This window comes from Tachysurus vachellii, chromosome 24, assembly GCF_030014155.1.
Source record: "Tachysurus vachellii isolate PV-2020 chromosome 24, HZAU_Pvac_v1, whole genome shotgun sequence".
Classification (NCBI taxonomy): domain Eukaryota; kingdom Metazoa; phylum Chordata; class Actinopteri; order Siluriformes; family Bagridae; genus Tachysurus; species Tachysurus vachellii.
The window spans coordinates 2,174,636-2,201,339 of NC_083483.1; the positions used below are offsets into that span (position 1 = coordinate 2,174,636).

Genomic DNA, 26,704 nt, shown 5'->3' on the forward strand with positions numbered 1-26,704 from the left:
CTCACTGATCTTCATAATGAAATCAAATTCCATTGAATTCTAATAAGAAGTGAGTTTACAATGTGATCACATGACACTAAATACACACAGGTTGACTTCATTCATTCATTCATCTTCTACCGCTTATCTGAACTACCTCGGGTCACGGGGAACCTGTGCCTATCTCAGGCGTCATCGGGCAACAAGGCAGGATACACCCTGGACGGAGTGCCAACCCATCACAGGGCACACACACACACACTCTCATTCACTCATGCATTCACACACTACGGACAATTTTCCAGAGATACCAATCAACCTACCATGCATGTCGTTGGACTGGGGGAGGAAACCAGAGTACCCGGAGGAAACCCCGAGGCACGGGGAGAACATGCAAACTCCACACACACACAAGGTGGATGTGGGAATCGAACCCCCAACCCTGGAGGTGTGAGGCGAACGTGCTAACCACTAAGCCACCGTGCCCCCACAGGTTGACTTGATTCCTCAAATTATGTGTGGGCATATGGTAGCCTAGTGGTTAAGGTGTTGGATTACCAATCGGAAGGTTGTGAGTTCAATCCCAGGTCCATCAATCTGCCACTGTTGGGCCCTTGAGCAAGGCCCTTAACCCACATTTGCTCAGCTGTATAAAAATGAGATAATGTAAGTTGCTCTGAATAAGAATGTCTGGTAAATGCTGTACATGTGTTTTCTGATATTGCCAGAGCAAATTTCGATGTTTCACCAGAAGGGGTGAATACTTTTATGCAATCATAAATGTTTTATTTAAAATTTATTTCTGATTATTTTGCAGACTATATAGGATTTTCTTTCCATTTTGTGTAGACACAGAATAACTAATCCCGATTATGCTGATTTCAAGTCCTCATCATACCACTATATAATAAAGTTTACAGGGGGTGAATACTTATGCATACAGTATGTATCATTTGTTATGAAGGTGAATGATGTCATGGTAGTGTTGTTATTAATTTATGAAGAAATTGTAACGTTTCAGCTTTTACCGTGCATGGCTTAGCATGATTTCTTCTTGTTTTATTGTAGTCAATAAAGAAATTTTATTTCCACTCTGAATTCTACACTTCATTGCAGTCGGCGGGGTTCATTTCCGAGGCCGTCACATCGGATGGTGTAGTCGATCTGTGCCAACTGACACACACACACACACACACACACACACACACACACGCACACACACACTCCCTCTCAATGACGTCTATATTTGTTATTAGAACCATCCAGGGAACTATTTCAGCTCAAACATGTGCATTTGTATTAATTAATACTATTAATGATGGTCTGCTACTTCTTAAGGAAGTAATCTCTCCATACCTTGAGATAATTGCAACGAGAGAGCTTAGTGGTGGATTATTTGCTCGATTTAATCCTCCACATGCTCCTTTGACTGCATGATTAAAAGTGAACACTAGAATAATTTCGATTTTTTTTTTTTTTAAATCCCCGTACTACTCCTGTGACCTCTGCTGTTAATAAGAATATGGTTTGGTTGTTGTATGATGTTCCATAAATGTCACTGTGTCTTCTTATTTACGTCTGTCTTCTGCCCATTGAAGATAATTATTATTGATTCATGCAATAATAAGCCGAGGTGCATTTGTATGATTAAAGCCATCCTGTGGCCCATTTGTTTGCATCAAGGTTGTGGAAGCCATTGATTTCTGAAGATGGTTTCTTTCACGAGGCTCAAGAACCAAGGCACACACACACACACACACACACACACACACACACACACTTGAACGTAAACTTTCATCAAAAATATCCTGGAAACTTAGTGTATCATGTTGAACATTTACAGCTGGTGTAAGTAAGCTAGAAGTGTTTTGGAAGATAAAAAGTGGTATGATTTTATTTTCTTTAAAATCCCAAATGACGTTATTTGCTTTTAACAAAATAATTGGACTTTTGTATTTCCAAGCAAAAGTACAGGTATTGTGAGATGAATCCACTGGGTGTTACACAAACAAAACAATTTCAACAACCCCAATCTGGTGTAAAATCACCAACCTGGCAACCTGTCATTGACAGTCTTGTACTGAGGGTCTCTTTGTACTAAGCAGGATTTAAGCCCCAATAGGCCTCTATTAACTTTTCTTGCAGTTCCCATTGTTGACCACTAGGTGATCTAAGCTTACCTCTGCATGATTATCCAATCAAATGGACTGTAGAAAATAAATGTCCTGGCAAGCCTTTCTATGCAGTAGCAGCTAGTTAGCGTTGCTTCTCTGTGTGTTTTTGGGTGAAAAACTTTCTGTACACTATTCCCGTTTCCAGGCATGAGGTTGTGGTTATGTGGCCAGAATATTTTGGCACATGAATCTCTTCATTGCTGGAATATGTTGCTTTCTCTAACACAATTCCATCTTTAAACACCATTAGGACATCCTCACCAAAAGTAAGTAAAAGATGATTGTTTATGTTGTCACTGTTTACCATAGATAACTAGCTAGTCTAAAGTTTATTTAGTTTCAGCAGTGGTGTGAAACTATCGTCAAACTTTGACTAGTTTGTATATAATCCAAGTACTTCCTAAATTCTTGTTTCTGAAGGAAATAGGTCCAAATTAAATTGTAGTTAAAAAGTAATTTTTTGGCAACTTTAATTTTCCTCAGATATTCCTAGAACAGCATAACAATAACTGGTTTATTCCTTGAACTTTGAGAAGCTTCATGAATCCAACTGATGATCATTGCTCAAGTTATAGCTCTTGGTCCAGAAGGTCAGGGGTTTAAGTCCCAGTGCTGTACCATACTCTCTATTTCCTCCTTTATTCCCTTCATTCCCATTATCATGCTGCTGCTTGTTTGGCTATACATTGGCTTGTTTTGGCTATATATACAAGTTGTTTTGGCTATATATACAAGTTGTTTTGGCTATATATACAAGTTGTTTTGGCTATATATACAAGTTGTTTTGGCTATATATACAAGTTGTTTTGGCTATATATACAAGTTGTTTTGGCTATATATACAAGTTGTTTTGGCTATATATACAAGTTGCTTTGGCTATATATAAGTTGTTTTGGCTATATATACAAGTTGTTTTGGCTATATATAAGTTGTTTTGGCTATATATACAAGTTGCTTTGGCTATATATAAGTTGTTTTGGCTATATATACAAGTTGCTTTGGCTATATATAAGTTGTTTTGGCTATATATACAAGTTGTTTTGGCTATATATAAGTTGTTTTGGCTATATATACAAGTTGTTTTGGCTATACAGTATATACAAGTTGTTTGGCCATATATACAAGTTGTTTTGGCTATATATAAGTTGTTTTGGCTATATATACAAGTTGTTTTGGCTATATATACAAGTTGTTTTGGCTATATATACAAGTTGTTTTGGCTATATATACAAGTTGTTTTGGCTATATATAAGTTGTTTTGGCTATATATAAGTTGTTTTGGCTATATGTACAAGTTGTTTTGGCCATATATACAAGTTGTTTTGGCCATATATACAAGTTGTTTTGGCTATATATACAAGTTGTTTTGGCTATATATACAAGTTGGTTTGGCTATATATACAAGTTGTTTTGGCTATATATACAAGTATTGGCACCTACTCATTGAGTTTTTCACTCCATTCTTGTGAATTGAAGTTCTTGGGAAGACAAAGCTTTGGTGTAGTAGCAGATAGACACATCGATGGGATGCAGCAAGGACGGCTGCCAACTGGCACGTAGGAAACAATGCTGTACTGTATGTAAGCATGTGGTGTTCAGATAAGCTTTGTCTCTCACTCCCTACATACTGTAACAGCATACATGAGTGCATTGGTGCTGGGATGGAATTGATCTTGACACATGCGTACATATTCACACACTCTCTGGTGTTCTGATGTAGGCCAACTGATCAAGCAGATGGTTCTGGCCAGCCGGAGAAAGATGTGTGGTGTGTGGAAAGAAGTGTGTTTAATTAAGCATCATGTCAAGCAGAGTTGATTTTGGAGAAAGTGAAGGCCTCAGGCCAATTTCTTTTTTTCTGAGGAATGTGTTATAAATAAAGAGTGAAACATTATTTGCCTAAAACAGCGTGTTCTGAAATGTTTTATTCCCCTTTTTTCTTGTTATTGTATAACAATTTAGCTGTTGCTTTTCTATTTGTTGGAGAACAACAGGTACTTTTATTCCTTTATAGTTACATTTAGTGGAATAGAACATCCATCTGTAAGCAGTTGCATCACCAGTCTCTCTGTTGTAGTCAAAATCCAATCTTAGAAAGAAAGGACCAGTGTATTTGCAGGTTTTCATTTCAACCAAGAAGAAATCACATCTGAGTCTATGAAGATCAGCTGATTAATCAGGTGGAATCAGGTGTGGCTTCAGCTCGATTGCAATGAAACTCTGGACCAACGTTCAGCCTTTTGTGGTTAAGATTCAACACCCGTGGTCTAAACCATGGTAAAGGCAAAATAATGCTCAGAGTCACTGTCTACTTGGCCTGTACTGTATAGTAATAATTCTACATACTGACCAAAATCATTCTGTGTTTTTGCAGTATGTGAGGGCACCGATAACAAGCTCAGCACCCTGTCAGATCTGGACCAGCACTACCACACCTTGCGCAAGTTCTATGAGAACTGTGAAGTGGTGATGGGAAACCTGGAAATCACCAGCATCGAGAGGAACCGCAACCTGAACTTTCTCAAGGTGAGTCAGACCAGCGTTTCCCCAAATGCTGAGCACTAAACATAACCAAGCACAATCTTGAATTTCTCAAGATGAATTTATTCTCATGAGGGTTAATGCTCATCAAACAAACTTAAACTAACTTAAAGGTGAATCACTCCATCTTTGCCCTGCCACTGAAAGACAAATAAGCAATTGGATTTTTAACCCTTTAAGAAAAACCTACGTATAGTTCATCCTAAATATAAGCAGTAGCACCGTCAACCCTACAATCTAAACCCACTAAACCTCCTAAAGGTTCATCCCAACCTTTAAACAACTCTAACTGTCCTCTAACTTCAGTCCCTTTCATGGAAAAATGTAACCGGTAAACACTGAAATTTCTAAGCCTAAAGCTCTAAAGACAAATTCTAAATGAGGAAATCTCTAATACGACAATAGGCAAATCTATCCATCCATCCATCCATCCATCCATCCATCCATCCATTTTCTATACTGCGTATCCTAAACAGGGTCATGGGGATCGTGGAGCCTATCCCCCATCATAGAGACTCAGGGTACGAGGAGGGGGACACCTTGGACAGGGTGACAACCCATCTCAGGGCAATCTCATACTGTACACCACAGGCAATTTAAAGATGTCAGTCACCCTACAATACATGTCTTTGGACTAGAGGAGACCGGAGTACCCAGAGGGGGCACAGGGTGGAGGTGAGAATATACCCCACAACCCTGGAGCTATTGTGCAACCAGAGATAAAGATTTTTATTGTCTATATTGTACAAAATATTTGATGAACATGATTAAATCAGAGTGACCTAATCTTACCCAGTCTGTTGTCCAGTTAATTAATGTTAGTCTCTGAAGCAGAGTACTTACAACAGTACAAAGGGGATTTGAATCAAAGCACTGTAGAAACGGTCGGCCATCTTTAACGGAGCATGACCCACTTTGGCTGCCCTTGAGGATTTCGCTGAGACTGAAACACAGACTGCTATTTGAGAAGCGATGTTTATATTCCTGTCATGAGCCCAAGAGATGGTCACAGCTTCACAGAAGCACTGATGACAAAGCAGGAGCATGAGTCTGTTGAACCAAATTAACCGGAGTGATTATGATCGTTTACGGCAACCTGAAGTCTGCAGTTGGATTTATACTTTAACTCGATTTTTCATGAAGCTTGATTTTATTCCTAATTGCCCTGTAATGATAGATGGATATGTATATCTTCATATAAGCCACATGACTAGTGTAACAACGACGGTGAACTTCAATAGGACATCTTTTAACCTTCATAACTTGAAATCCCTGCTGTGAATATCTAAAACATTTGATGATACAGTACATGCTGCTAAAAAACTAAACACATGTATGTTTTCACTTTTTTCCAAGTAGCTCACTGACTTTTCACCCCTCTAAGACTTTACACAAACTTCCTCGAGCCTGTTTTTAATATCCACACTTTTGATAACGCTGGCTGTTTCAAAATCAAAGTAGCTTTCATCATAAAATACCCTCTAATGTCCCTTTGCTAGTTTTTTCCCCTCTCGCAGCAAAAAAAATAGACGCTCTCATCTTGCTTTCCTTAAAGAGTCATTTGAGATTCGTTTTGAATCCAGTCGCAACACGATGAATTTTGTAAGAGGCGCTTCTCCAAGCAGCTGTAATTAGCGCATCTTTATACAAGCTCACGGTCAGCTACGTAATCCGAATGCCAAGCTGATTTCCTCGGATACGTAGCGAAAATGTTGATTAGCTTAAGAGCATGCAGAGATTGACGCTGGCCTGAGAATCCTCTGAAGTGACATGGTTCAAATTAGAGACACGTTTAACGTTGCAGGTTCTGTTGCTTTCTTTGGGCTGGTAAAATGGTTGGCTAATGAGATTGTATTGTTTTGAATTTTGTATTAAATGATAAAGAAAAACAGTTTTAAGGTAAACTTTGTATTACTGTTTAGGAATAAACTCCTCCCCTTATCCAAAGGTCATAACTATTTACATAAACGCGAGTGGAATTTATATTTTCAAGTACATTGCAGTCATTTGTGTTTCAAGTCATGCAAGTGATGTTCTAAAAAAGTTTTTGCTTTAAAAACAATAAATAAATCTGTTTTATTATTTAGAATGAGAGTGTGTGTGTGTGCCCTGTGATGGGTTGGCACTCCGTCCAGGGTGTATCCTGCCTTGATGCCCGATGACGCCTGAGATAGGCACAGGCTCCCTGTGACCTGAGGTAGTTCGGATAAGCGGTAGAAGATGAATGAATGAATGAATGAATGTTTTATTATTTATCATTTTTTTTATTTGTGCAATTCTAAGCAATAAAAAAAAAATGTTTTTTTTCAAATTATTTCATGGAAAAAGTATGGATTATCAAAAAAAAAAAAATTTAAAAAACAATTATTTTTCAGCTAAAAAAAAAATATTTATATAACTTTGACTTGGATGGACTTAGACAGCAGAATAGTCTTCTTATTATTTTGTAGAATAAACCCTGGGCACAAACTCACCGTCACTCACCGTTTTTATAATACATCTCAGAACTGTCGAGGTTTATGCAAATCCCCTTTGTTCAGGATTGTTATGAACATGAAGAGTGAAGAGTGTGACCCATTTCTTTTTAAATTTAATTATATATTTTTATTTTTATTGTTATGCAGACGAGCTACATCCGACGAGGTTATTTTCATACAGAACCCACTCGAATTTGACACGACCCAACCTCTTACTTGATAATTACAGGAGCTATAAGGTATAATCTGACTAATTACAGCCTGCGGCGTTCGAATTTTCTTACGCATTGTGCGCCGTGTCATGGAATTGTAGTCCTTGCTTATTCTCGCTGACAGAAGTTTCACGTCACTAGTTATGCCGTGGAACTTTTTGTGTGTGTAACTTTTCTTTGCAAAAAAAAAAAAAAGTGGGCACATTCATGAACTTACAGTACAATAGCTACGTTTTTCCTTCTGGTTTTTATGACCTCTAATTTGAAATGAGGTGTAAATGTACACAGTTGTAGCTAATGCATATAATTAGTACCTGTTCTCTGAAAATAATCCGTGATGCAGCGGGGTTAACACTAAAGGATTTTATATTAATTATAGAACAATGTATAAGTATAAATCCCTGACACTGAATACTTACTGGGGGGGGCACGGTGGCTTAGTGGTTAGCACATTTGCCTCACACCTCCAGGGTTGGGGGTTCGATTCCTGCCTCCGCCTTGTGTGTGTGGAGTTTGCATGTTCTCCTCGTGCCTCGGGGGTTTCCTCCGGGTACTCCGGTTTCCTCCCCGGTCCAAAGACATGCATGGTAGGTTGACTGGCATCTCTGGAAAACTGTCCGTAGTGTGTGATTGTGTGAGTGAATGAGAGTGTGTGTGTGCCCTGTGATGGGTTGGCACTCCGTCCAGGGTGTATCCTGCCTTGATGCCCGATGACACCTGAGATAGGCACAGGCTCCCCGTGACCCGAGGTAGTTTGGATAAGCGGTAGAAAATGAGTGAGTGAGTTAGTGAGAGTGAATACTTACTGACTCCATCTGGCATTTCCAGTCCTAACTGTTCCTGTGTGTGTTTACGCAGTCGATCCGCGAGGTGACGGGTTACGTCCTGGTGGCTCTGAACCAGTTTGACTATCTGCCTCTGGAGAACCTGCGCATCATCCGTGGGGCCAAACTGTACGAAGGTCGTTACGCCCTGGCCATCTTCCTCAACTACAGAAGAGATGAACACTTTGGTCTACGCCAACTCGGCTTCAACAACCTCACCGGTACTCTTTAGTTTTTGATATTCCATATTGAAAATATTCCAATTGGGAATGTTTATCTTTGGCTAATACAGAATGTATTTTAGCATTTAATCATTTAAATCAGTGATTTTACTTTTCACATGAAAGATCTGACAAGAAGTCATATATTTCTCAATCACTTACAATTATTCATCAGTTAACAAATGATTTGGTGAACACACTTCGCAGTAGAGCAGTAAGCAGTAGACTGTTACCACATAAATTGTTAGCTCTAATGGAACGTTTCGTGAGCTGCAGTACCTTGAGAATCCCGAACATAGCGATGCAGTTACGAATTTTGTCTTTCATCTAAATCAGCCGTTGTTTCTAACTTTTGCAATTTACAATCCAAAGTCTTTCAGTTACTGGAAATTATATGGTAGAATTTCACAATTTTTCAACATGGTAGAACACTGTTTCCAACACAGTCCGAGTTAAGAACCTGTCACTCTCCAAAGAACTCTTAAGGAGCCCACCAGGATGTATCTACTGAGTCTATGATTTCCAAACAACACTGCACTAAGAAGACAAAATAAAATGAAAGGCAATTAAATATAATGAATGTGAGAAGTGAAGTATACAGGAGTCTCCTACATTAACCCACACATTTTAATCCATCCATTTATCCATCCATCCATCCATCTATCCAGTCTCCTATCCATTCATGATCCTGTGTATCTATTCATCGGTCAAAGCCATCCTCCCATCAATGCTCCTATCCGTCTATCCATCCACCTACCTATCCATCCATCTTTCCATCCATCCAGCAACGAAGACACCAGTGTTATATAAAGTACACAAGAATCTCTTTACTCAACCTGCACATTTTTTAGACAAGTAGCTGAGACTTATACCCTAAACCTGCTTATTTCTGGTGTCCGTGTTACTTGTTGTCTTTTCAACAAAAAGAAAAAAAAGCCCAAAGAGCAGCTTTTGCTGTCAGCGTGATCGATGAGCTCGGGCAAATTCCATAAAGTGTGCAATATCCCCATAAACGAGCTGTCAAATGAATGACTGAAAGACAACCATTTATTTCCTCAAAGCACACCGACACATGGGACATTAGGCCCAAAAAGCATATGGGGCTAAACGTGTGCCGGTTCTTCTTCACTGCTTTCTTGAAGGTAAGCTAGGGGAAAATGAATTGGTACATTACCTCTATGCCACCTACAATATGCACTTTAATTTATCCTGAAAATAAATGACCTTCTACTAAATAATACTGGAATATGAGGTAAGAAGTCTCTTTTTAAATACAGTATTTCAACAATACACCTTAGAATGTACATTTCAGTATATCTGAATATATAAATGAGTTCTGTTATGCAGCATGTCCAACCATACAACCACCCACCCATCCATCCATCCATCCATCCATCCATCCATACTACAATCTGTATGTCAATCTGTCTGTCCATTCTTCCACTCATCCATCCATTAATAATCTTGTCCATTCCTACATACATTCACACATACATACAGTACTTCCATCTATTCATCAATGCATACACAAATATATAGTTCCATACAACTATCCATTCATTCATTCATCAAGCCATCCATCCTTCCATCCATCCATCCATCGATCCATCCATTCATCCATCCATCCACATGTACTGTAGGTCTATCCATACATAATCCTGTTCATTTCTACATACATGCACACAAACATACAGTACTTTCATTATCTATTCTTCCAGATAATGCATACACAAATCTATAGTTTCATCTAATTATCCATCCATCCATCTCTCCATTCCTACAGTACATACATACATACATACTAACATACCAACACTGATGCATACAGTACATCCATCCATCCATCATCCATCCATCTCTTCATAGATACCATTGATCCAACTGTCCATCCTTTCACCAAGCCCTCAATGCTTCTATCCATCTAGCCACACATCAGATATCCTTACATTGACTGAATGCTCGATCCAATCAATTGTCCGTTCTCCCATGGATCCATCAATCATCCTATTGATCTATCCTCCAATCAATCCACCCATTGAGCCATCCATCCATTTATCAGTTTCAGCACAGTGTAATATTACACTCATAAATACATGTATATGGCAGAAAGAGTCTTGCCTTTAAGTAGAATCACTTTTTTTTTAAATAAGTGTCCTCTTTTTCTCATTTTTGACTCTGTGATTTAGCGAAAACTCATTCATATGCATGGTGTTGAGTTCATTAATTCATTTTTAAATAATTCAGCCTTGACTTCTACTTAAATGTTAATGAGTCTCCAACAGCCAAGCCGATGCACTCTTCCTGAATCTCCTAATAAGTTGTTGATATGATACAACAAATCTTTCGTGCATAAATATTAGTTTAGCTCGCTGGCCTTACGAAGTGGTTGCACATTCATCATGTGTATATCGGTGGGTCTTGAACTCCTTTACTGCTGATTAGAAACTAAAGTGCTATATTTGCCATAATTATGATCCATTCAGTTACTGTACATTTATTGCCATCTTAACATTAACAAATGTGGTAGTAAATGCTATGGTTATATCTGCATACGATGCTAGCACTATCACATACTATGCTAGCACTAGCACATACTATGCTAGCACTAGCACATACTATGCTAGCACTAGCACATACTATGCTAGCACTAGCACATACTATGCTAGCACTAGCACATACTATGCTAGCACTAGCACATACTATGCTAGCACTAGCACATACTATGCTAGTGGGTCCTACTGACCATTAAGTTGTATGTTTGGACAGTTTTGAAGCCAGATTTCGGAAAAATGGACAGTTTTCATCACTGGTTTGCAATACATTATACAAAACATCTTTACTGTCAAATCTTGTTTTTTATCCATTTAGGAGATTTAACTGAATCACAAATTCTCATCCATCGATATTGTTTTTAACACGTATGTCCCGTCAGAGATCCTGAATGGTGGCGTTTATGTGGATCAGAATAAGTTCCTGTGCCACACAGACACCATCCACTGGCAGGACATCATGAGGAACCCTCACGCTGAGCTTCTGGTGGTGCCATCCAACAACAGTGGCTATTTATGTGAGTAAAATATCGCACACCTCATACTGTATCTGTATGAAGACACTGATTCGTTCTTATTAATGAGAAATATTAGAAATTATGTGAAATGTGAATCAGTGAATGATTATTCATGAAAATGGAGATGAATCCTTTTGGAGCTATGATTAATGTGATGAGTCTCTTCACTACAATGACCTCATGGGTTCTTTGTGTAAAAGGAACTATTGTGTAGATCTCAGGAACTAGAAGAAAAGCATTAGGTTTGAACCAGGGTGGTAAGATATGGTGAACTTCTGAGAAGTAAGGTGTGAAAAGAATATTGGCAATCTGGTATATCTGGAATTGATGTAATAATGGAGCTGAGATTTTTTGGTGATCTGTGAGGATTAGTTACGGCCTCTGGGGGCCCATGACAATGTTAGATCTTTTCGTTAAATTCAAGATACCTGGAAGTACAAAACATATTCTGTAATTGAGGTGGTTTATTGTTACTTCATTTCACAGAGCAGCTCTGGAACAGATCATATATATATATATATATATATATATATATATATATATATATATATATATATATATATATATAATCGTCGCTGTCAGGCGGAATCCTCGTATCTCCAAAACCGTTATTTTTCAGGAAATTAAAAAAACGCCGTACCTTATCTGCAGTGCACAGGGTTTAGTCCGCGTTGCAGTGGATTGTCTTGCGCTAAATTCCTGTCCTCAGACGAGCACCAGAACTAGCGGGGGTCAAGATTTTTTTTTCTTTGAGCCCAGTGTTTTGAAGACATTTACCTCAGAAGACGTGTTGATTCGTTGCGACTCTTCTTGAGGAGAAATATGCCGTGAAGCTCTCCTGCGGAGTGAGGAAGAGGTGGACAGTTGAAGTGTCCAATGGAGTTATGAGATTTGCGTTCAAGCTATTTTCAAGACTTTAGATTGGTTAATAACTTGTAAAAATAACAGACCCACGTGGGGACTGACCAATAGCATCGATATGTGAAAAAATATGAAATTGACCAAATTTGGACATACGAGGTTTCCGCCCGACAGCGACGATATATATTTTTTGTATATCATATCTTTATACAGTCTTCCATCGTGATTGTGAGTGATTAAGCAACTGAACTATGTCCAAATTCCAAATATGCAAATTAGGTATGGGAGCGACAAATTCTTAAAAAAATTCTTTAGGAATTATCTTATGCTGCCTGGTGCATGATGTCCAACGTTTCTTCAGTCCCTCCACTTGCAACCTTTAGTTCCTACCTGCACTCTTAAAAGGAATGGTTCAGTATACAAAACCTAATACTTGGTTCACTTATGGAACCCAAAATACTGGAGTGTTTCTATCATTTCAGTTTTGTCATACATAAACACGTGACTGTGCGGTCAGGTCACGTCAACAAGACCATAAAAGGGCGTCTACTGTACGCGATTTGTCTGTTCAGTGTGGATTGTTTTTTAGTGTTCATTTGACGGTGTTAACACAGGATCAGATAGCTAAGTGGCATTCAGCAGCGTTCAAACTGCTGATCCCTCACCACATCCAGGAGCCACTGCTTTCTACCAGCCATTTCCAGCCAGGAACTAGCACCCAAATAGAGAAGCAGAAGACCAGTGTGGCTGCTTGTGGAGCCCCTTTTAGTGGTCCTGGGAAAATTATCTGAGGCTTCTTTTGAGCCCTTAATCTTACTGACTCTACCATCGGCTGTTTGACTAGCTTTAACTTCAGGCCTTCAGGACTCTTACTGCTTAAAATTTGCTTCTGCAATGGTTGAGGTTATTCTGTACCCCAGACCGGATGGTGCCTTCTATGACTGGCCAGGCTATCATCTGGCAAGCCTTCTTTCCTCCACCTCATGAATCTCCAGAGCTAGAAAGGCTTCAACTACACTGTTCAAGATCTGCTTCCACTTTTCTGGCCAGTGGTCTAAATCCTCTCATCTTTGGGTCTGCTTTGGTGGTCACAACTAAGTTAATGTTGTCAATCATTGGGTTGTTCTCATGCTGTCCCAAAAGGCATGCATAATGACTTCACTTCTAGGAGTCAAGGCCCACTCCATTCTGATTGTAGCATGCTTCATGGCTCTAGTCAACTTGAACCCTTGCATGATGTTTTTGCTGTTGCAGCCTGGTTCTCTCCACACACATTCATCGGGTTTTTACAGTTAGGACATGGACCCAAACCCAAGATCCCAGGTCTTTCCGGATTTACTGGTCCTGTCTGCGCACAACATTTGTCTGTGCCAGTGCATTCTTTTTGAGCATGGTGGTATTGCTATTGATGTTCTCGTACCATCAATGCCAAGATGCAGCATTGAGTTTCCATGAAAGGAAACATCTCAGGTAACATATGTCCCGGTTCCCTGAGAAATAATGTACAGTAAGACCCTGATTCACTTAGCCACACCTCGGGCATGCCCAAAAAGTCAACTTGCAGGCAAATAGAATCTGGGGAGTCTGTGATGTAGATGTCTGTTTTATGGTCTTGCTGATGCACTCCTCTACATCACCTGAACTCCCGTTTCCTGTAGAATTTGCATGTTTCCACATGATCCCTAGACGCCGGTTTCTCATGTAACCGGTTAACATCCATAACCTGAAACATTCTATGTAGAATCCCAAGGAACCATTTGGCAGAACCATTTGGAACCAAAATTCCCTTTGACAGAAATTCCCCTTTACAACAAAGTGGAAGGAAACATAAGCAGTAGCAGAGATTAGCGTTGGTCTGAAACTGTATTAAAGGCTCCTCTCATTAGTTAATGAGGCTAAGACATAAAATGATATTCAGCACTTCCTGTGTAATATTTACAGTTACAGTTTTTAATAAGCCCCGTGTATAGGTGTTAAATGGTACTTGACACTGTTTTCACACTAAATTAATTTCGACGGTTTTTCTCCCCTAATTACGCTGCCATTTGTATGTAATCGACTGCCTAGTAATTACGAAGCACATTTAAAGTAGGTCTTTAGTGAAGTGTAATTATTTTTAACAGACTCTGTTTTGTCAAGGGTTGTGCGCGCACACACACACATACACAGCACTGACTAAGAGCTTGAAATACCTATTAAAACAATCAGCATGTTATTTTTACCGTATATGCTTTGCGGTCTCTCAATAAAGCAACCTTAGCATTCTGACACTGGAGACTCCTTCTACAAATGTTAACCTCCCATTTTTTTGTGATGTATTTCTTTCATGATGTTGTTGTCCATGACTTTTCTCCACAGGCAGACGCTGCCATCGACATTGTAACGGACGATGCTGGGGTCCTCATGAGGATCAGTGCCAAATCTGTGAGTACTCATCACTCTCACTCACTCACTCATTTTCTACCGCTTATCCGAACTACGTCAAGTCACGGGGAGCCTGTGCCTATCTCAGGCATCATCGGGCATCGAGGCAGGATACACCCTGGACGGAGTGCCAACCCATCGCAGGGCACACACACTCATTCACTCACACAATCACACACTCACACACTACGGACAATTTTCCAGAGATGCCAATCAACCTACCATGCATGTCTTTGGACCGGGGAGGAAACCGGAGTACCCGGAGGAAACCCCCAAGGCACGGGGAGAACATGCAAACTCCACACACACAAGGCGGAGGCGGGAATCGAACCCCCAACCCTGGAGGTGTGAGGCGAACGTGCTAACCACTAAGCCACCGTGCCCCCCTGAGTACTCATCAATTTTTATTTATTTATTATATACAGTCATTATGGTTCAAATTTAGTGTTTGTTATAGGTTAAGGAATGGGATACGACATGCGACATGTCCCTACAACTGTGCGTATAATTTTTAATAAATTAAATTTGTCATTTTATTTATAATTATTACATGAGAATTTGCTATAAGAATAAAAAAATATGCCAAATGTAGTATACTGTAATATGATATTATGTTGGATCAAGTGTTATTCTATAAGCGGCTCATGAGTGTGGAAGCCTATTTTGTAATATTGTGTAATATTTAAGAGCGAATTTTTTTTGCAGTTTAAACTCAGGTTAAAGGCAGAAAATTTTGGCCACTTCAGAAGTGTGAAACTTTCCTCGCTCAAGTAATCAACATTTGGACGTTTTTGAAAGCTAAGGACGCCTTTGACAGCCATGTTATGCTCTATTAAAGGACTTATTAAAATCTTGTCAGAGATTTTATTTGGTAAAACTCTTTCTCTGAGCTGTGAGAAAGATCTACATTAAAGGGGAAAAACATAAACCGGTTATGTCAGACACATTCATCATGAACCCCAGGGCTGTATAATAACCATCGAATGGAGAGCACAGAGCAAAATGCCTGATCGCTTGGCAGCTCTTTTGAAAAAATTCACGACAAGTTCCTCGCATCCCTCGTTGCCTTCTCCTCCTACACGTTGCCTCCTCCTGACTCCTGCAGCTTTTCTAATCAGTGTCTCTGTTCTACCGATAACTCTATTGGAGGTGTGGATCACATCATGGGCGATAATTACAGAGGGACTTGCCAAGTTCAGGTCGAGAGAAGGTTCCAGATCCACAAACATATTGATGTGGCTGACAGACTGTATTTAAACAGTTACAGTAATTGCAGGGAGTTTTATACATCACATGGTGGAGTAAATCTAAAGATAAAATATATCTCGAGGTAAAGGTGCCTTAGCTAGAATTAGTCTTTTTCTTTTTCGTTATATTTGAATGATTCTTGGTCATGTTCACTAAGCTTCAACCCAGGATATGTACGGGACTTCATAAAATGAATGACAGGAGCCGTATCCAATCACAAACAAGCCATTCTGGATTGACAGCTTTTTCGCTACGGCCAAGGCTTAAGTCAGGAATTAAAAACAACCAAAACACTACACCTAATGTTTATAACGTTTGTCACAAACGGGTTACGTAGCCGTGATGTAGCTAAAGCAAAATGTTACTAGAAACGAGTAGCTATGGAACGTTTGTCTCAGAAATAAACAGAATCTTCAGTGAGAGGTGTGTATTAGTAACAAAGACTGTGTGTGTGTTTGTGTGTGTTTGTCAGTAACAAAGACGGTGTGTGCTGATCAGTGTGACAGTCGCTGTTTCAGTCCGTACCTCAGTGACTGCTGCCACCGCGAGTGTGCTGGAGGCTGTTTAGGACCCAAACACACCGACTGCTTCGTAAGTCCTCTTTCTTTTACACTAATAATATAACACATCGCTGTACAGCGTTACTGCACCAGAGCTACGATGCTGACTAAACTAAACAAACAAGCGCAAGCAAACAATATTTATTTATTTCTTAGTTTGGTTGTTTTGTTTCTGTAATCATGTTATTTGACAGTACAGATTGTACAAACAAACTAACAAACAAATACATTCATTTTATATTACATTTTTCCTACATTCTTTATAAATGGTAAATTAAATAAATAAATGAATGATATAGAATAAATACGTAAAAAAAACAAATCTTATAAAAATATTATTGTTTTTTTATTAAACAAATACTTAACAATAATGGAACAAACAAAGAAACAAACAAATAAATAACCGGTGCTTGCTTTTAGCACTCTATAGACAATAGTAAAAAAAAAATAATAATAATTTTGTTTGTTCATATTAAAACAAACAAACATTTATTTTTAATGAACATATTTAGTTTGTTAATTAACAGCATTTACAGAGTAAATATTGATTTTGTTTTTTAAAAATTTTTAGAATGTATAATAAAAATAAAATATGTATTAAAAACAAATATAAAAACAAATAACAAACAAACAAAAACAAATACGCAAGCTTTAGAAATCTTGTGGCTTCCACATTATTTTTAAGTACCTTATTTAAAAAAAAAATGCACTGGATCAAGTGCTATTCTATAATCCGCTCACTTCCGAGGGACGAATATTTTCGGTTCTTATTGTGGTAAAACTATTGTGATAAATTTGTGCTGTTTTAAAAATTATGAAATTTGCTTCTAAAAAATCTCTTGCTTATATAATGCAAAGTTTTACATTTAAGATAAAAAATATGCATTTATTTACATATCTATTTATATATTTTTTTTAGATCTCCCATAATACTTTAGCTATCTGCAGGCAAGTTGTTAGCTGACGATTGTCTTGCTAAAACTCAACAAAACAACAACAAACTACATAATTAGCATTAATCAGAGCCAATCATTTTGCAGGCCTGTACGAACTTTAACGACAGCGGCGCTTGTGTGACTCAGTGTCCTCAACCTTTCATCTACAACTCCACCACTTTCCAGCTCGAACACAATCCGAACGCCAAATACACGTACGGAGCGTTCTGCGTCAAGAAATGTCCATGTGAGTGTCACCGGGTTTTACGTTTATAAACCCACTGTGTTTGAGAGTGATTCACACTCGTTCGTTTGTTTATTCTTTTGTTTGTTCGTTCATTTAAAACATACACACATTTTTAATTGTATCTTTGTTTTTTTATTTGCTGAATTTTTATATAAAATATTGCTCCATTGTTTATTCATGTATTTATTTTTTTATTATGTTACATGTATTATTTATTAGCTTTATTTTTCACTTGTTTGGCTATTCTTATTACTTTGTTTCTAGATTTCTTTTGTTTTCTTTTGTATTTTCTAGTTTTATTATTTATTCCTTTATTGTGTCTGTTTGTTCATGTTTGGTATTTAATGAAGCTTTTTGTTTGTTTATTTGTTTGTTGATTAATTGCCCATGTTCTTTTTTATTTATATTAAACCTCTTGATATTATTTATTTTACTGAAATTTTTTTTTTTTTTTTTTAATTTGTTTGTCTTTATTGATTTATTTGCATGTTCTTATCTTTATTACTCTTATAATTGATGTATTATTTGTGTGTATATTTGTTCAGTCGTCCATTTACTTAGTCGGATCGTGGGGGTTTATTGTTTTTTTTTTTTTTTTTTTTTTTTTTTTATATTTACTTTTGTGTTTATGATTTAGTTGTTTTCATTTGTTGTGTTTTCGGTTTTCTGTATTCTTTGTGTTTTGATTTGTTGTGTTTTTTATTCTGATGTTTTGTTGTGTTTGTGGTTTAACTGTTTTGAATTGTTTTGTAAAATTGTGTTCTGCTTTAGTCAATAAGAACACACTTTACCTGATTTGTGCTTTAATTGTCCTTCAGATAACTTTGTGGTGGATCACAGCTCCTGTGTTCGAGCTTGTCCAAGTAACAAGATGGAGATGGAGGAGAACCACGTCAGGATGTGTGTCCCCTGTACGGACATCTGTCCTAAAGGTGTGTAGAACTTATACGACTTTAGTTAAAGGAATAAAACAGCGCTAGAGGTAAATAATCGCCTTACAGAAAACTACAGTACATAAAACACACAACCAGTGATTATAGACCTTCTGTAGGTTGTTAGTTAGTTTGTTTGTTTGTTTGTTCATTTTTTCATTGATCTATTTTATTTGTTACTTTTTTCTTTCTTTTTTTCATTTTATTAAATTAATTAAATTGTATTTCTTTTTCTTCTTTCTATGCTTGTTTGCGCTATTATTTTTAATAGTTTTTTAATTCATTAATTTGTTTGTTCTTTGTACTTTTGTTAGTTAGTTTGTTTATTCATACATTTATTTAAAAATGTTTCAAACAATTAGAAATAAAAATAATTAAGTTTTCAAATTCATTTTTTCAAACTGTTTTCTTGTACATCCACCATACACCAAGTCCCTTTTTCAAGTTGTTACTATAGAAACGATAACATCATTGGATATTGAGTGATCAAAATGGAAAAGAAAAATCTAGAACAAAATCAGAAAAATACAATGTGATCAATACGCCATTTTAATTCTTTACTTAACTAATTATTTTCTCGTGCTGATCAGCCTGGAAGTGTGTTTTTAAGTGTTGTGTGTGTGTATTTGAGTGTGTGACGGAATAGGGACAGGAAGTTTACACACGGCGCAGACCGTCGACTCCAGCAACATCGACAAGTTCATCAACTGCACCAAAATCAACGGCAACCTGATTTTCCTCGTGACTGGAATTAAAGGGTTAGAAATTTTTCTCTACTTTTTTCCCCCCTGAACCTTCTGAAAGGTCTTTCTTTTTTCTTTTTCTTTCTTTCTTATTATTTTTTAATACACACAGCTTCAGAAACAATTGTTTAATTCCCGAAATTCACACTATTGCTTAATTATTAGCTTAATTTAATTAATTAATTTATTTATCAGAGCGACACAACGAAGTGAAAAAAAAATCTTATGGGATGCAATAAGTTCAGATTTCTACATAAAATCTTTTAATTAAAATTAAATCTTCAAAGTTTTAATGATGGCAACTTCTCATGTATTTGATATTTGTTGTTGTGTTTGATTTGTCATGTGTTTTTGTTTGCTGTTGTGTTTGTGATTTGTTGTGTTTATGATTAACTGTTGTGGTTTTGGTTTTGCAATAAAAACACACAGACCTGTTATGGCTCAAATCAAAGATTTCTACATTCACATTTCTATATTACTGTATAAATCCATTTATAACTAGATTTGTAACTAGATTTGTCATTTCGTCATGACAAACTTTTATGTTGGCTTTGACAAAGCAAGTATTCACAAAGGCCAGTGTTTTTTGGAGGCGAGTGGACATAAGGATCAGTGTTACGTTTGAAGGCAAGTTGACAGACAGCTAAGGTGCCAAAACATTTGGAGGCAAGTGGAGACAAGCATGCGACGTCATCCGAATACTCTTGTCTTGATATGTCACATGTCCATGTTGTGCAAATTTTTGATTTTCACATGGCATCACGTGACGTCACGTGACATCATCAGAATACACATGAGGAAGTTCACCTCATTGTTGTGAGTGTTTTGATATGTCACATGTCCATGTTGTAAAAAGTTTTTTGACTTTGCATATTTTGGGGGCGGGGCTGTGGCACAACCGGAAGGCCAGTCGGTACACCAATTTAAAAGTTTCTTCAGAGTATCACCCTAAAGGAGCTGGCCGAGTTTGTTGTAGCCGAGTTATAAATCTCCAAATTTTATAATGGGAGTCTATGGGAAAAAAGGCCACTTTGAGACCCAGTACCAGAAGTACCGGTACTCGCATCGCTTAGAAAAGTAATAGCAACAAACTTCAGACCAGGATCTACAACATATCCGAATTTGGCCCATGTGGCTCGAAAGCCCTAGGAGGAGTTACTCTTGATATATTTTTGTCTAAGCTTAAATAGGAAAACAGAATGTTGGCTTCTACAAAGCGACATAATTAGATTTTATAACGATGCATCGTTGTGTTCGTTAGTTTTCAGTAAATTCGTGTGAAAATCTCACACAAATGACCATTTGTTCATTCCAGAGACATGTACCACGGTATCGCAGCTCTGGATCCCGAGCGTCTGAACGTCTTCCGCACTGTCCGAGAAATCACAGGTGAGTTTGTTAACTATTTCATCTCAGAGGTTTTGTTGTTTTGCTGATGTGTCTCTGAATTTGTGTTTATTGTGATTTTTTTTTTTTTTATTGTAGCTGTGTATTTATTTCTCTGTTGTTGTGTTTCTGATATACTGTGGTGATTTTAGTTTAGCTGTTTTGCTGTTGTGTTTTTGGGGTTTCTTGTGTTTTTCAGTTGTGTTGTAGTTTTGTTGCTGTAGTCGTTGTGTTTTCAGTTTTGTGTTTCTGTTGTCTATTCTGCCTTGGGGTTGTTTTTTTTTTTTTTTTTAGAGTTTTGTTGTGTGTTTAGATTCACTGTAGCAATGTTGGTTTCACTTTTGTGTTTTTTTTGTTTTATTTCTAGTTTTGTTGTGTTTAATTTCTTGTGTTTTAGGTTTTGTTGCTTTGGCTTTTTCTTTGTTGTTTTGACTGTAGTGTTGCTGGTTTCACTGTTGTGTTTTTTTTTAGTTGTCGTCTTCTTAGTTTTGCTGTTTATTTGCTGAATGTAACCTTGTTTGTTTTTCTTGTTTTCTGGTTATGAAGTTGTACTTCTGTTTCGTTTTTAATGTGTTGTTGGTTTTTGTGTTGCGATTCTGAATTCGCTCTTTTCTTTTTTTGGTAATATCTTTTGCACTTATGAGCCAAAGTAAATATTAGGGGAAAAAAAACAAAAATAAACCAATAAAACGTCACCAGCAGATAAATCCGTTGAGAAAACCACAACCCAAAACGGAAAACATTCTTTTGTGTGACTTAATAGTCGCACAAATTGTGTGTTGTGAGAGTAGAGTGAGTTCAGAGAGAGTCAGATTGGATCTGTAGAACACCCTGGGTGCTGCTGTGCTGGGTTTTATAGGTGAAGAGAAGAGATTTCTTTTGAATATGACAGGAAATGGGTGACCAGAGTGCATTAAAGAGAGACAGTGAGAACTTTAGCAGCCAGAATTTCAGATGTATTGCAGTCTGGAGAGTGAGGGAAAGAAAAAAAACAAAACAGAAAAGAGAGAGAGAGCGACGTAATAATCGATGGTTATGGAAGCGTCCGGAAAATCGAGCACAGTGTCGCGCGACGTGGTTTGATTAAATGTAGCAACATTCAAAACAATAAAGTGCGTCTCATATTAAAGCTTTCTGTCACTTCGAACCCCAGACAGAGGCACAACAAACAGCTAATAAAGTGAAGTGCTTCCTTCATAGGAAACTTCATTTCTTTTTTTTTTTTTTTCTTTTTTTTTTTTTAAACCCTTCATTGTCTTTTGATCATTTCAGGCGCTTATATTAAAACTCTTTACAATCTCACTTTTACTGTAGTCGTTCATATTTTGTCGTTTTCACTCACTCTCTCATTCATCTTCTACCGCTTATCTGAGCTACCTCGGGTCACGGGGAGCCTGTGCCTATCTCAGGCGTCATCGGGCATCAAGGCAGGATACACCCTGGACAGAGTGCCAACCCATCACAGGGCACACACACACACACACAATCTCATTCACTCACACAATCACACACTACGGACAATTTTCCAGAGATGCCAATCAACCTACCATGCATGTCTTTGGACCGGGGGAGGAAACCGGAGTACCTGGAGGAAACCCCCGAGGCACGGGGAGAACATGCAAACTCCACACACACAAGGCGGAGGCGGGACTCGAACCCCTAACCCTGGAGGTGTGAGGCAAACGTGCTAACCACTAAGCCACCGTGCCCCCCTTCGTAGAAAACTGTCGTTTTCAGTCTATTAAAAGTTCCATTAAAGTTCCTATAAATAAAGTACACCCTAGTTTCTCAACCAGCTTAAAGATGCAACTTTAGATTGATGAAATGAGACGGAAATCAAATATACGTAATTCTAACCGGTAAACAAATGACTGTATTTGAGATTTGTTTGAATAATCTGTAAACAGTTAAACTAATTTGTGCTTTTTTTTCTTTGTAGCTAACGTTAACATGCCTTAGCATTGTTGAATTCTCATCTCTGATTGGTCAGCTCCATTTTTTTCATTAAAAACCAAAACATAAAAAAAAAGAACTTTTTAAAAGTTTTTAGATTTATATTCGTGAGAATACGGCTGGAATACAACATCCCAGGTACCAACACAGTAACGAAGAAAACATAACAGTGACTGCATCATGGATTATTTTACTACAACCTCACAGCAATGGACTCATTTATCCCTTTTAACTTTTAAACCCTGTGCAGTTTGATGTAAATAATAATGTATATTATTTCATTCACAAATACTGGTTTTGTTAAGTTTCCAACAATCTTAACAATCCTACATTCTTCATTTCATTCTGCTTTTCTGCTAGCATGAAAAGAATACAGTGCTAAGCATTTGATGATACTGTATGACTCGCTAAACTGTGTTTAGGGAAAGACTTTTGAGTTTTGATGATTTCCTGTTCCAGGCTACTTGAATATCCAGTCGTGGCCAGAAAACATGACGGATTTTGGTGTCTTTTCTAACCTTGTTACTGTCGGAGGAAGGACGCTCTACAGGTAAGACACTTGTAATACATGCTTCATATGGGCATAAGTTTGTACCCCCAACCTACCACACACAGAATTAAAAGAAAAGAAAAAGACATGAACTTTCATTCATCTACCGCTTATCCGAACTACCTCGGGTCATGGGGAGCCTGTGCCTACCTCAGATGATACACCCTGGATGAACCGACATGAACTTTAACGTTGTAATTTAACGTCACATGGAGGGTGTCTCCAGTGTCACCAATTTACACGTCAGCGTTTCTTGTTACGTTTAAAGGTCAATTATGCTGTAACATAAGTGGTTAAGGAACTAACATGTTTACGTAAAAGACGAGAACATTTTGAGTTTCCACACTTAGGGATCGTTAAAAAGGACAATTGATGAGTCTTATTGTGTGAGCACTATGATGTATGTGCTAGGGTCCGTTGTTGGGTAATAGAAGGCTCTTGGTGCTTGGACCCCTAGAACGCATTCTGAACCCTTGTTCATACCCTCATACAGCCCTTATTGTAAAGATCTTTATATTATCTTATAGACTGAATCCATGCTCATCATTACACTGCAACTCTTGTTAACAATTCAATTTGATCCCCCCCCCCCCAAAGTTTCTCACTTTTTTCTCTCCATGTTTTATCCCTTAAACAACATTGCACTGTACTTTTTATCCATTTCATTTTACATTTCAATAAAAGTGTTATTTTAGTCCTCCTCTAACTACAATGTATATATATGTTTGATCTGTGTTAAGGTAATTACATTAAGGTAGTTTTATTTACAGCTGCTGAACACACACACACACACACACACACACACACACGACACACACATGAGATACGTCTTTTTTTCCTTTCTTCCCCACAGTGGTATCTCTTTGCTGATCCTGAAGCAGCGCTGGATCACGTCCCTCAGCTTCCAGTCTCTGCAGGAGATCAGCGCCGGGAACGTGTACATCAGCAACAACAGCCAGCTGTGTTTCTACCACACGCTGAACTGGACCAGGTTTTTTCGCTCGAGCGGTCAGAGAGCGCTGCTGAACAACAACAAGGAGACGCAACAGTGCGGTGAGTCGAGCCCAGTTTCACTTTGTACTTTCAGCAGAAGCAGGAACGTCAACGGCATCCTTTTAGTATTCATTTCATGATGAATTTTTTTTTTTTTTTTTTTTAAAGAGCATTACTATACATAAGATATAATATAATAAATATAATATACTGTAATAGGGTGGCAAGTACAGCTTTTTATGCTGAAATAAAAAGCTAAAAAAAAAATTAAAGAAGTGAATAAAAAAAGTAATTTTTTATTTGGCTACCTGGCAAATATATTATTATTAATAAGCAAATATGACATTATTATATATTGTTATAATATACAGACTTACATGAAAGTGATTTCAAGGAATAATAACAGAAAGTTAAAGACGAGAGGAAAAAACAACAATTAAAAAAAAAAAAAAAGTAAAATCTTTTAGAATAGAATGGTTTAAGTGCAACAACACACTTCTCCACTAGGGGGCTCTGTTGAAACTTACTAGTCAGAAGTAATAAGGATCCATAAGACTGAAGTGAGAAATGGTCACTGTAATGGATTGTGATGCATCCAGGGGGTTTTCTCACTGCTCCTTTCCCACAGTGATCCTGGGACAGATTTTTTAGCATTTATTATAATTTGTTTTTACATTCATTCCTCATATAATTTGGTTTTGATCTTTTCGCACGTGTCCGGCTTATTTTCTTTTGATTTATTATTATTTGATTCACTTTTATTTATATTAGATATTTATTTTAGATTCATTAAGCAGCTGCTATGCATTTTGTATTTAAGTAGTAATTTACATGATCAAATTACGTAAATTCTCTTTTTTTTTTTATTAATTACGTTATCAATCACAGTTTTTGACACCAAACTCGGAGTCTCTCTGCTACAGAGACGCTTAAGTGTTTCATGTAAATTTGCATTAACATCAATAATTCATTAAAAATAAAATCAATATTTGTTTCTGTTTAATCTTTTATTGTAGAAAAGGTGAATTTGCACTTAACGCATGCACACACACACACACACACACACACACACAGAGCACTAAACCCCCTGAGACTGAAGACGTGCAGCTCACAGTTGGCTGTCAGTGTGACGAGTGTGAGATAGATGTTATTGACTTCAGCGACAGCGTTAAGCTCGGCACCGTCTTATTAGTGTATTAGTGTGTATTAGTGTGTATTAGCACGTCACTTGCTTTGCATGCTTGTGCACTCATACACAGATGACAGTCTAATGTGTAGTTGGTCTATTTAAACCAGTTGTAGTGTAATTATTATGTCTCTCAGCTCGGGGAAGCTGACTGAACAAAATGGACATTAATTTTTCATTCAGATGAATTTTTAATATATTAACTTCAAAAGAAAAAAAAAATAACTCATTTAAAATAGATAACAGAAGTGCATTTAGATGTTAAACAAATTCCCCACAATATATATATATTTATTTATTTATATTTTTATTTTTTTGTATGCAGAGCAGCATGTGCAAGATATGTTGGGGTTCCTGGTCCTAACCATTTTGTGTGTGTGTGTGTGTGTGTGTGTGTGTGTGTGTGTGTGTGTGCTTTACAGTTAAAGAGCAGCGTGTGTGTGACACGCTGTGTTCCGAAGCAGGCTGCTGGGGTCCCGGTCCTGACCAGTGTGTTTCCTGTAGGTTCTACAGTCGTGGGAGGACATGTGTGAAGTCCTGTAACCTCTACCACGGGTCAGTGTGTGTTTCTTGAACCTGTGTAACCACCCTGGCAGAGGTAAACTGTTTCTAGTTAATCGTTTCAGGGTTCAAATCCTGGATCCAGGTGTATTTTTAGAACAACATTATAGTTACCTACTCAACAACAAACACAAGCTAAGTGAGAACTTTAGTTCAGCACTGAGCACCGAGCACTGAACACGTTAACGCTAACGTCAGTTCATTCCTATAAAAACGCTCCATTACAACGAACCTGGACATGAGTGAATTCTGAGGGATGACTGATTCTGATGCATCTAATAACCTAACGTTATGAAGTGCTTTTTAAACCAGGAGCGCTCCTGAACAGAGCTTAAATCAAACATTTTATGATCACACCTGATTTATTTGTGTTACAGAGACGTTCGCGAGTTCATCAACGGGTCGACGTGCATGGAGTGTGACAGCCAGTGCGAGAAAACCGGAGATAAAACGCTAACTTGCCATGGACCAGTAAGAAACAACAAGTTGTGCTAAGTCACAGCTGCAAAAGATAGAAGTTAGCATTACTTATTTACGAGGCTGCGTAATGAATCTGGGATCAAAGCATTATTTGTTTGTTTTATTTGTTTTAATTCTGAAAAATGTTCGAATTTATCTCCAAAACACTTC

At 37.7% G+C, this 26,704-nt stretch overlaps 1 protein-coding gene across 1 annotated transcript in view; it reads left to right on the top strand.

Moving 5' to 3' along the window:
* Nucleotides 1-26,704, top strand: part of LOC132839188 (receptor tyrosine-protein kinase erbB-4-like) — an 88,948-nt gene that overhangs the window by 52,090 nt on the left and 10,154 nt on the right. The window contains exons 2-14 of the mRNA XM_060860022.1: nucleotides 4,528-4,679; nucleotides 8,242-8,428; nucleotides 11,361-11,495; nucleotides 14,715-14,780; nucleotides 16,501-16,619; nucleotides 17,629-17,770; nucleotides 18,589-18,702; nucleotides 19,349-19,460; nucleotides 20,761-20,834; nucleotides 23,244-23,334; nucleotides 24,188-24,387; nucleotides 25,936-26,068; nucleotides 26,452-26,545. Of these exons, the coding sequence (XP_060716005.1) occupies nucleotides 4,528-4,679; nucleotides 8,242-8,428; nucleotides 11,361-11,495; nucleotides 14,715-14,780; nucleotides 16,501-16,619; nucleotides 17,629-17,770; nucleotides 18,589-18,702; nucleotides 19,349-19,460; nucleotides 20,761-20,834; nucleotides 23,244-23,334; nucleotides 24,188-24,387; nucleotides 25,936-26,068; nucleotides 26,452-26,545 (1,619 nt within the window). The remainder of the gene's footprint in view (nucleotides 1-4,527; nucleotides 4,680-8,241; nucleotides 8,429-11,360; nucleotides 11,496-14,714; nucleotides 14,781-16,500; nucleotides 16,620-17,628; nucleotides 17,771-18,588; nucleotides 18,703-19,348; nucleotides 19,461-20,760; nucleotides 20,835-23,243; nucleotides 23,335-24,187; nucleotides 24,388-25,935; nucleotides 26,069-26,451; nucleotides 26,546-26,704) is intronic.